Source organism: Perna viridis, chromosome 3 (assembly GCF_037379345.1).
Source record: "Perna viridis isolate PV_CMFRI_1.1 ecotype Kerala chromosome 3, ASM3737934v1, whole genome shotgun sequence".
In the NCBI taxonomy this organism is placed as follows: Eukaryota; Metazoa; Mollusca; class Bivalvia; order Mytilida; family Mytilidae; genus Perna; species Perna viridis.
Window position 1 is genome coordinate 53,468,562 of NC_142447.1, and position 11,771 is coordinate 53,480,332.

Sequence of the window (11,771 nt, forward strand, 5' to 3'; positions counted from 1 at the left end):
AAGCTGTCTTATTAATTATTGGTTTTTTACAATTAATGAATAACTTGAAAAATTTTTTCCCCAAATATCCAACCCTATATCCCTCTTTCCCCTCGCTCTCAAAATGGTCAATAACTTTATAGCACTTCGCAATACTTTACATTTTTTATCCCTTAAGGGCATCTCTAGCATCATCCATTTCAGTTTTGGCCAGTCAAATCAAACTGTACAGATACCGGAAATGTTACAGTTGTCCACGGATGGTGGGTATATTTTACACATATTATGTGACGTAAACAAAATTCAGACGACAGCTGCAAATTCAAAACAAGAAAATGATTGCCTTTCCAATCTTATGCTTCGATTTTGATAATATAATTGGAGTTATATTTTTTCCGAGGCGGGTTAGATGCTTGACAACAGCAACAGTGGAACAGCGGAGATACACGTACGTACATCCACGTGTTTTCGGAAGTTTTTATAAACATAACATTCACTTCGTTAAATAAGTGAAACAAATTAGAAAAGACTTGAAAACTATCAGAAAAGATGATATTATTTTTACTGAAACGTAATCTTAATCTATATTTTTTTATTTGTTTGATTGAAGGAAATGATGAATTTTTTCCGTAAGGACGGTCACTTTTTGTTACTTCCGGGACATGACTTTTTTCCGTTAGTATATTGGGGAAATTTAGAAAGTACACGTAATAACGGCGCTCGCTACTAAACTTGACTCCTAATCAATTAGTGATTTTCTCAACGTATGGACTTTGATCAGAATTAAAAAAATCACAAATTTTTAGTGAGCTGAAACTTGCAGAATTTAGGTCGATTGATAATATGCATTCATGTTCTTTTTTATTTCGTATCTTTTGACGTCTCGACCATTTGTACATTACTAGCAAAATGAGTGCAATTATTCCTTTTTCGAAAATAATTTATACTCGACATTTTAGAACGCTGCAAAGATTATGTCGGTTCTTAAAAGCTCATTAGAGCTTGTGTAGTAATGACCGTGTGTATGTACCGACTTTACTTTTGAACTTTGAACTTTGTTATGTAACGTAACAATTCGTCAATCGGCTAAGATCGGCTTACTTCAAGCACAGTTGTGATCTGCTTTGTTTAAAATCTGGTGACTTCGTTACCGTGTTTCTCAATTGAAACAACTAAGAGACTGGGTGTTTCTCAGCTATAAAACTGAAAAGTCCGTGCTAACCGATCATTTCTTCTTTTAATGTAAACTTCCCGTGTTTCATACAAGTAAAAAACACGTAGAACACATGTACACGTATATAATATTATAAGAGGTTAATTACTGATAGTGATAATCTCTATTGGAAACAACTGGATCTCTGCAACCCTGGATATTTTGAAAAATTTAGTATTAAAATGTTAGAAAATTGAAGCTTTTGACAGAGTTATCTACCCTTGAAATGATCATTTATAGTGCATTTAACCGAAATCATAACTCATGTGACCATGATAATATGGAAAAATCATGTCTTTATTCCTTGAAACTGGTGGTGCAATTACTAAAGTGGTGGGTTATATCATACCATGTTTCGCCCACTGCCCGAATCTTACAGATACATTTTGATCTCGTATGAAGCAAAAATTAACGGTTCTACGGCACCGCTCAGCGGCATAAGGTGGTGTAGTAATATTTTATTATGCAAATCATATACGAATGTACAGCAGTGAAATTACGAGTACAAGAAGTCGCTAACAATATTAGCGACTTAAAAATACAATATATGGTAGATATACTTGACCGATCACCAACTAGATGTGATAAACCGGATACAAATTTTAAATAAATGCTTATCGTGGCCACTTTCTAGAATCTAGAAAAAAATAGTTTGATATGATAAATGAAACAATTATTAACTTCATCGATCTGTCCTCTTTTCAAAAAGTCTTCTGGACTTTCAACTGTGAACATAGTAAAAAATACTATTTTGAATAACCTTTGTCAGTTTCTCCTGGAGCCAGGATAAACCTAGATTGAATAAATAACCATACAATGTATGATAAACAAACTTCTCTTCTTGGTTTTGATTGGTCATACATTAAGTTATTATATATTTGTATTATTTTATTGCCATCGTGTATGTCGATGAATCATTATTACCGTTTTACCATTTATTCCCTATACCAGATGAATTGAGGTTATTTCAAATTAAAATTCATTTTATGATATCAAAATATAGGGAATAAATAGTAAATAGTGCCTCAAATATTGCCCTTTGAGTACTAATGTATTCTTGTAATGGAAATGGAAAGCTAAGAACCTATGTTCAGCTAAAACATTTTTTTATTTGAAAAATATCTTTATATTGTCAAGGAACTAAAACGTAGAAGATATATCACCAGATTTAAAATCAGCTCTCACAGACTTTAAGTTGATACTGCTAGATAAACAAGACATGTAACACCTTTAACAGATCGAATTGGTGATAGATGCAATAAACATGAAGTTGGTGATAAAGATCATCTTTATAAATAACTGCAATTAATTTGAAATGTATAATCAGTTATGAATTTAATTATAATTTTCAGTCCCTATCATCTGTCCAATAAATGTTTTGGACCTTGACTTGTAAAAACAGGGATATTCGTAAAATGATCTGATCTATGAATTTAATTATAATTTTCAGTCCATATCATCTGTCCAATAAATGTTTTGGACCTTGACTTGTGAAAACAGGGATATTCGTAAAATCACTTGTGTATTGAACATACACAAGTGATTTAAACAATATCCCTATTAGGAGGAACTCCTGGAGTCGGAGACTATCTAAAATAACACCATTTAAGTCATAGCTTTTATTCATAAGAAGTATATGTAACAGCTAGGTATTGATCGTTATAATATTCCTGCCATTTTATTGAATGCATGTCTTCAATCACTCCTGTGCTGTGCTTGCTCCTCGAAAGCCATTTTGAAATGGGTCAAATTAACTTGTATTATTGTGAGTGGATACATTTCTAATAAGAGTTGCTAGCGCTTCAACGTCTTTAGACCACAGTCGTGGTAAAAAAAGTGATAAACACATGACCAACATTTCGTGCAACACATGGGTATGTCTATTAAAAATTATGAAGAAACTAGTCCCATTAGAATCGGAATAAATCACCGTAAATGTTGATATATATTTTTTTAAATAATCCTATGCTTTTTACAGCTTTACATAAACTAGGATTTAACATAATAGTTACATGTATATAAAAGTGACGTAAATGGGTATAATTGCCACTCAATAGAATAACTGATATTACATATCAACTCATTTTAGAACTTACAATTTCCTGATCTAATATTAAATAACGACAATGATTATTTGAGTATGATACACTTATATCGAATGATTTTTCGTCTATAATTAATGAAAATGTACAATTAATAGCTGAACGATATCCTAGACTGATCTAGAACTTTTTGTTCCTCGAAGCTCGGCATTTTCCTGGTGTTTTCTAACCACAAGTAGCACTGGCAGATCAAACCCACGGAAGCTTCCTTTAGGAAAAATGAGCAAGTTATAATATATTGAAACCCAACTTGTCAAAATCTACGGATCTGCCCATGCTGGTCAAGTGTAAATTAAAAACATGTTATTTATATCCGGAATTTCCATTGTAATGTAGGCAAATGGAAAGATGAGTTCACTTTCTTTACATAAGGAGTTTAAACTTTAAAAATGGAAAATATGCAGAATATCAATTCGTTCATGGTCGTGACGTTCTTGACTTTAATTACCTTTAGAGCTTTTATCCCTTCAATCGCAAACATGACTTCTTAATTACTACCCAACCTGTTGAAATGGAAGATACTGTAATATCATGTGTATGCTTGGCATAATCATATATGCCCATGTATACGCACAGTAAGGTAAAACCACAGGTTTCACACATATTTTATTTTCAATATATTTATTATTGGATTGTATATATATTATTTACGTATGATTCGTTAATCTGATTATAAATAATATTTTTGCAAGTTTGAAAATATTACAAGGGAACGCCTAATCCCACTATCTATTACTCGTAATAAACAAACTCAGGTACTTCTATTAGTACCCATCTCTACTTTTACTGGAAAGTGGTAATTATAGACTCGGGTACATCTCTGTACTAGTTCCTGAGTCTATTACATATTTATTAGATTGCGGTTTTATGAATTCTTTTTCCCCTGGATTACATTCTTTTGATTTCCGCTAGAATCTTCGTTCCACTTATTACTCTTTCAACAGACTCAGGGACTTGTCTACATAGTACCCGAGTCTTTTTTATCAGACAGTGGTATAATGCATTCCATTTTTTATATTTTCAATGAATAGGCCCAGGCAAACATACCATTTTTGATTAAATTAATTAATCAACGAATCAGACGGAAATAATGGTTATCTAGAAAAATGGGATCGGAATCATCGGCCCTGCCCAATTCCTGCGGTATAGATTTTTAAATGTCAATAAGATAACATACCTGTTAACCCTTCCACATAGGGGGGAGACTCACTCAAATACAATGAAACATTAACAAGATAACTGCACACTAATAATTTGTGGAAGGTTTTTAGCTAAAATTATTATAAATAATTAGATTGTTACATTAGAATAAATGCTTTTACGTGAAAAAAATCTTTCCCATGAGACATTGTCAGAAGGGGAGAAACTCCCACATCATGACTTGCTCCAAAGATTAGCAAGATTAATGTTTATACATACACAGAACCGCCTTCTATCTTTAGACCTCCATTTTATTATCAGTAAGAATTATCTCTGGTTCACTTCCACTGTTGTTTGGAAGTTCTCGACACATATTTATATATGAAGTAACATTGATAATAGATTTTATAAATAATATGAACTTGCTCCGTAAGTGCACCCATTCCTACTTGGTAAGAGTTATCATGATTGTGCATATTTAACCTTAACGGATTTTAATATTATCGTTCGAACCTCGACATGTTTAGTACATACTCAGTTTGTGTGTAAACTTGTTAAACCGTGACGACATACAATATGAATTGATTCATGGTTGTAGAAATCGATTGGAGATTAAAAAGGTAAGTGTGGTATTAGTTAGGCTTGGTGGTCATTAACTGGAGACAACTACCGACAAAAAAGTGTCAAACAAAGCAAGAGAGTATAATAATGTCCATAAAGTGCTTTAACAATTGGGTGGATATAGCAGTCTCTGATATATATATATATATATATTTGCTAATGAAATAGAAACGTCATGGAAGCGGTTTTTGGATGACTGCTTTATAATATGGAATAAATCTACTGAAAACTTAGATAAATTCACGGACATCCTGAACAATTTGCACAATAATATCAAATTCACAAGAGAATTGAGTGCAGACAAATTGACGTTCCTAGACGTTTTAGTACTGAAAAACAATGGAGATATTTCAACCGACATTTTTTACAAGAGTACAGACACACATCAATATTAAGTTTCAAGTCGTGTCATCCATCCCACACGAGGAGAAACATCCCGTACTGACTCGCGCGTAAAATATGTACTGTGATAAGCGAGGAAAACACTAGAAATGAACGCTTAAAGGAATTAGAAATATTCTTACTTAAACAGAAATATCCCGAACAATTAATTAAACATGGAATCGAACGCGCAAAGAGAATTCCAAGAAACGAACTTCTAACAGTCAACGCTAGAAATTAACCAGACAACTCCGTAACACCCTTTGTAATAACCCACAACCCATGTAATGCGAATATTTTTGAAATAGCAAAAGCAAACTTACCAATTATAGCACAAAGCGAATCGCTAAAAGTCCATATCAACAAAGAAAAAATAATACAAAGCAAACGTAAACCTGAAACGAATACTTACAAGTGCCCGTTTCGACCCTGCCGCAAAACGCTTCACTGTATCGAAATGCAAAGACAAACGTTGCAACACTTGCGACTACATACACGAAGGACACTCGATCACTACAAGGGATGGAACCACTATTTACGCAAACGAGGACATGAACTGTAAAACTGCAAATTTAATTTATTGCATAAAATGTAGCAAATGTGAAGAAATATATATTGGTCAAACAGGCGACAGGGTCATTGATCGAACGAGAGTCCATCGACAACAGGTCCGAGATCCAAATTACAGATTTTGTCCCGTCAGTGAGCATTTAGATAAATGCAGCGATGGACGATTTAAAATTTTCCCATTTTACAAACTGAGAGACAATGATAAAGATTTACGTGAAACCAAAGAAATGATGTTTATTCGTAAATTTAAATCGAAATTGAATGGACGTTAACATTTTTCATGTCCTCTTATTTGTTTCTTTTATTTTAACATTTTTGACGTTAATATTTAACTCCCCTTATACTATTATAACGTCACTATATGTATAACGTTACCATTAACTACGTTGTCGTTATGTAATGTCACCTGAAGATTGGCAGCAGCCATGAAAGCGCTAGTGATGTGAATACATAAATATATCGTGAAAATCTGATCGTGTTGGATTTTTATTGACAGATATATACCTCTGTATACAAATTATCATTTTGTCACACACATATATTTTAAGTTGAAAGATATTGTTTTTATTTTTTTTTTTAGAAATATGTTCACGTCGCATAGTGGGAGACTACCGGTAAGATATAACCTGCTTAATATATCGGATCTTGGTCTAGGAATTTAAGATAATATATGAACTTACCCAATAATGGAACATGAAAAGATCGACTGAGATGTTTCCCGCGGTATACTTCAGTCAGTATGCCGGCATAAAGCAACATCTAAATAACTGAGACTTCTAGAAGACAACCTATATCTGATGGAAGTGTAGAGAACTTTCTACAAAATATAATTCGCGTTGCCATAACTAGAAATATAAACCGAATTTTTTATTCTAAAAGGTTATTATACAGGACATCCATTATTATTCAAATCCATTTAAAATAGTTTTATCATGTAAAGGTTTAGGAACTATTGTTCACTCTTGACACGTTTCTTTTTTTAAACATGGTTTTTTTCCAGTTCATTCCATTAAGAAAGGTTAAGATAATATCACATAAATCCATTAAGACAAGTCAGTTATTTTTTTATGAAAAGGATTACCCCGAAATACATTATGTAAGGAATACTTGAGCGGTTCTTTCCACTGATCGAAAATGCAGTAATTTAAAACTAATATTTTAAAGGGGAGAACAACTTTAATATCTGGAACGAATAATAATGACAAAGCTAAGAAGGAAAATATTTAGTAAACATACATCCCGGTTTAGTTTGTGTATACATATACATATTTATTTCATATATTCGTCTTATACCCGTTTATTTTATTTTCAAAAATGAATAATTCAAAGTTGCGATATCATAAAAAGCTAATGTTTTTACCATGACTACCCTGTCAAACAATTAAAGTACGGGGTGTCCATCTTTAAAATGTGGAGGAGTAATCAAGGGAACCAAGATTCGAGCAGATATCAAAATAATATGTTCCAGACCAGACAAAGAAAACAGACACCAAAGAATATATGAAATAACCAAAACAAAACGAACAAACTAGGAACAAGGATCAGGTGCACCGGAATGGTAAACGTCCTCTGCTTTTAAAAAACACCCGCCTAGCCCGGGGTAGACGAAAGAAGTGCTATGATACGATGAACCACCGTAACGATCCACAAGTTCATGATGACGACCATAAGATGACTCATATCATGACTTCAATCTTCAGCAACATAGCCCTGTTCAAGAAGCCTAATCGTAAGAATTCTATCATGGTATCAAAAAATACGCGCAGTTACCACAAGTGATGGCATAACGTATAAACTCCATACGCAGGTGATGGGGGATGTTGCCACATATAAAATTAACATAAATTGCCAATACAGAATGAAAAGTCATGGCATTTGTTGTATACATGTAGTTTAATCATGAGTTTTAATTTACCATCAATCTCTAAGTGTAGGTCAAGATATGAGGCTGTCTTTATAGTGTCTGTAGTGTCATTTATCTCAATTTCTTTTGCGTAGATGCGATGTATAATATCCCCGAAACTTAAAAGACTACACGTTATCTATATAACGGGAACTGAGATCAAAGATTGATGTTCCTTCTTTTAGATCAGATCAGCTAGAAAGTCATCCTTATAAAAATGTTAGAATAGGTCAGCGAGTAGTTGAGCATAATTTGTTCCCATGGAAATGCCGACCGTTTGCTGAAAAATGTGTCCACCACACTGCACAAATATGTTTTTGATAAAATTCTTCGTTATGCATGTATTTGGAAGATAATTTAGAATCGTTTTTGTTTTACAAGGTTTGAGAACTCTCTAACTAGTACTATGTATTTGTGCCTAGGTGTACGTCTCATTTGGAGTAAATCGAACGATATGTAATGTTTGGAGTCAGATTTTTTTAGGATCCACATTGAATTGATAACAATATTGGAGTAAAAATGCCGTGGTAAGACTAACGACCCTTTTTGACAACTTGGTATGGAAGTTAATAGTTTCAAAATAGGATTGGTATTACAGTTTGCAGATTCAGCTATATAAAGTGTTGTTTGTATGGATTCTTATGGTGTTTTGGAATCTACTTCATGAACGGTAGATCACAATATCGTACTGGGTAGAGAGACCAAAAGGTATCTGGATAGTTATTATCTTTTTCCCCAGATCAGTAATGAGTATCCAATTCCTCCATAGGCAAGGATCTTGATAGTTATTTTGTCTATCCCCAGATCAGTAAGGAGTGTCCTTTCCCACCATGGGGAGGGATCTGGATAGTTAATATCTCTATCCTCTATCCCCAAATCAGTAAGGAGTGTCCATTTCCGCTATGGGGAGGGATCTGGATGGTTATTCACTCTTTACCCAGTTCAGTAAGGAGTGTCAATTTGTGACACAGTGACACAGCTGTCTCTATCCCCGATCAGAATGGGGTGTCAATTTCCCCCATGTAATGGGATGGGTTCTGGATACTCCAACAGTGCGAGAGGTTGTAGAAGCTATAAATAAATGTTTGAGATTGAATAATTTTAACTTTAATAATATTTATGTAATTGCTCATTTGCTTTTGTTATTTTGTATGTATGATTTTAGTTACTTTATATTCTTTATTGTGTTTGTCTGTTTTCCTTTCTGGTCTTTGTCCCTGGATTACATTCTTTTGATTACCGCTATAACCTTGTTTCCCTCGAGTACTCTATGTAACAATCGTACCACTTCTTTCGACACTATTATGGCACCTTTAATGAAACTTTCGTTATTTTTATTCTACCCACTGTATGTACTGATCATTTCCCTTGATTTTGCATGGTAAATTATAACATCCAAAAGAGTAAGTCTCATTATTAATTATTACTCTGGCGTTAGTGAAAATGTTTTGTTTTACGGTTGTCAAAATTTCATACGTCTGGATCAGACTAAGAGAGATATGATTTTTATTGGGCACCCAGATCAAATTTTCTTTCCTGCCTTTTCATTTTGAGAAAAAAAATAGGTCCTGCAATTTGTTTTTAATTAAATATATACAAAAAATACTAGGACAATAACATTTCCTGTTTTTTTTTAAAATTATATTATGGGACGTCTTGCCTTTATATTTATTGAACATTTTTCAAGTTGGCCTTTTTTATTTCAAACTTGATCACAGCCCCCCCCTTTCGTGAAAATCAAAAAAGCAGTTCAGAGAACAGTATTAATGCAAGACTGGTTCCCATGGGAATGCCGACTGTTTGTTGAAAAATGTGTCCACCACACTGCACAAATATGTTTATGATAAAATTCTTCGTTATATTTGGAAGATAATTTAGAATCGTAATGAGTATTCAATTCCTCCATGGACAGGGATCTTGACAGTATTTTTTCTCTATCCGCAGATCAGTAAGGAGTGTCCATTTCCGCCATGGGGATGGGGAGGGATCTGGATAGTTAATATCTATATCCTCTATCCCCAGATCAGTAAGGAGTGTCCATTTCCGCCATGGGGATGGGGAGGGATCCGGATAGTTATTGACTCTTTATCCAATTCAATATGGAGTGTCCTTTTTTATTTCAAATTTGATTACAGCCACTCCCCCGTAAAATAATAATAATAATAATAAACAGTTTAGAGAACAGTATTAATGCAAGGCTGGTGGTCAGTGAAATTCATCTATGTTACTCTTGGTAAGAAGACGAGTGTTCGTACGGTTTTCATTTAACTTTTGCTCGGATATAGTTAAGAACAGAATGCAGATGAATGATATTTTTGTTGATGTATGATTATATCATAGCAATCTTTAAATATGTATTTAATTCACGATTTTGTTGTAAAACTACATGTAAATAAAATCCGTTAATTTTGCCAAATGCTTTCCTCTGTTGTTCCTTACAAAAGGATAAACATGTTTTTATCGATTTTTTTCTTTTTTATATTTTAAAATTTTTTGACCAGTGGCCATCTTGGAATGGCCAAGATGGTTATTCTGTCGGAGGTGAGTTGCGCGGATAAAGATGAAACACAAAGAATAATAAGAATGGTGTCCATTTTTTTTTATATTTTCTTCTACATGTATGTGACTGACTGAACTGAACTATTTTAAAACCAAGAATCAAGTCTTTACGATTTTTTGCCTACCGTTTTATTTTTTTTGGTCATCAAATGGCAGCTTTTTTAAGACAGTGACCATGTTTTCAGTACGCGCATGCACACCTCCTAATGGTGACCTTATTTTGCAACAAGTTTGGTTTCATTTAGAGTTGTCTTTAGTGATAAATATAGAGCCTTCTAAAACACCGTGGGCCAGTACGTCAAAAACAAAGGGAATGTGACATTGAAACGCATTTGCGGTGTGTTCTTAGGATCTAGGAGGTGTGGAGTTTGTTCCAGTCCCTGTACACCAGTTCAAGTCCTACAATCTGTTTTCCTATTCTTCATGATTTTCCCCCGATATTTTCGGCAATTTAAATGAACGATTTTCATAATCCGACGGCAGCCATGTTTACATGGCGGCTAAAGTGATTTTTCTATTAGATCGTCTAAAAGGTCTTGTGATGGCTTATTTTAATAAAAAAAAAACGAAAAACAAAAAAAAAACACTATTGTTTTGGTGGTTTTCTTTCGTCTTTAAATGGCGGACAAATTTGAAATGTCAATCTCCAAAAGGTGACCTATTTAGTGCCAGTTTGGTATCATTCCGTCGGAGGGGGTTGCGCGGATAAATATGAAGTACAAAGAAGACTAACAAGAAACAGGGAAAAACAAGTCGTCCCCTACTTCGTTTGTGGAACACAACAGTTAATGTAATTGTATAGTTGCCTTTATTACTTTTCTTTTGAATGCACTTATTTATTCTCTGTCCCAGTAGGACATAAGACCGCCATAAACTTCCGCTGCTGCAAATATTCTCCGCAGGGTTATCTTTACAAGCGTAAGTGTATACTTTCCTTCTACCCTCTGTCGCAGTGTAATTCACCCCATAAAGTAATCTAGAAAAAATATGGCCACTGCTATAAGAAAACGAGCCGTCCAACTTTTACTATTTTATTAAATTCTGAAAAAACAATAATCATCAATTGTAACTAAATACAATTCATTAATAACACGTAGATGTAAGTAGAAAATAATATGTTTTCTCCAGTAACAAAACCTGAAATCTATGCTCAAAATATTCGGAGCTTCGATTCAAAAGTATGAATGTACTTTACTAAACTTTCTATTATAAAATGTAAAATCTTTATCTAACTATACTTCGTATGAAATTATCCGTAAATTTATCTAAAATATTACTGATAAAACTTTATTCGAATTACTAT

General features: G+C 33.5%; 1 protein-coding gene and 1 long non-coding RNA gene across 5 annotated transcripts in view; one reads left to right on the top strand and one right to left on the bottom strand.

The window, feature by feature from the left end:
* The window catches only part of LOC148622892 (solute carrier family 23 member 1-like), a 52,714-nt gene extending 46,004 nt beyond the window's left edge, over positions 1-6,710 (bottom strand). The window contains exons 1-2 of one of the 3 annotated variants that reach the window (XM_088573185.1): positions 6,687-6,701; positions 3,743-3,797 (exon numbers count right to left, since the gene is read on the bottom strand). In XM_088573185.1, the coding sequence (XP_088429311.1) occupies positions 3,743-3,775 (33 nt within the window). In that variant the 5' untranslated portion in view covers positions 3,776-3,797; positions 6,687-6,701. Of the gene's footprint in view, positions 1-3,742; positions 3,798-4,713; positions 4,851-6,686 lie in introns of those variants that run through there. The other 2 variants (XM_088573184.1, XM_088573186.1) reach the window with 2 other exon arrangements.
* On the top strand, positions 4,761-7,058 carry LOC148622893 (uncharacterized). 2 transcript variants are annotated; one of them, XR_015920720.1, is made up of 2 exons: positions 4,761-4,886; positions 6,587-7,058. It is a non-coding gene; the product is annotated as an uncharacterized LOC148622893 (long non-coding RNA). The 2 variants fall into 2 exon arrangements; XR_015920719.1 differs by lacking the exon at positions 4,761-4,886 and adding an exon at positions 4,900-5,054.
* The last annotated feature ends 4,713 nt before the right edge of the window (positions 7,059-11,771 follow it).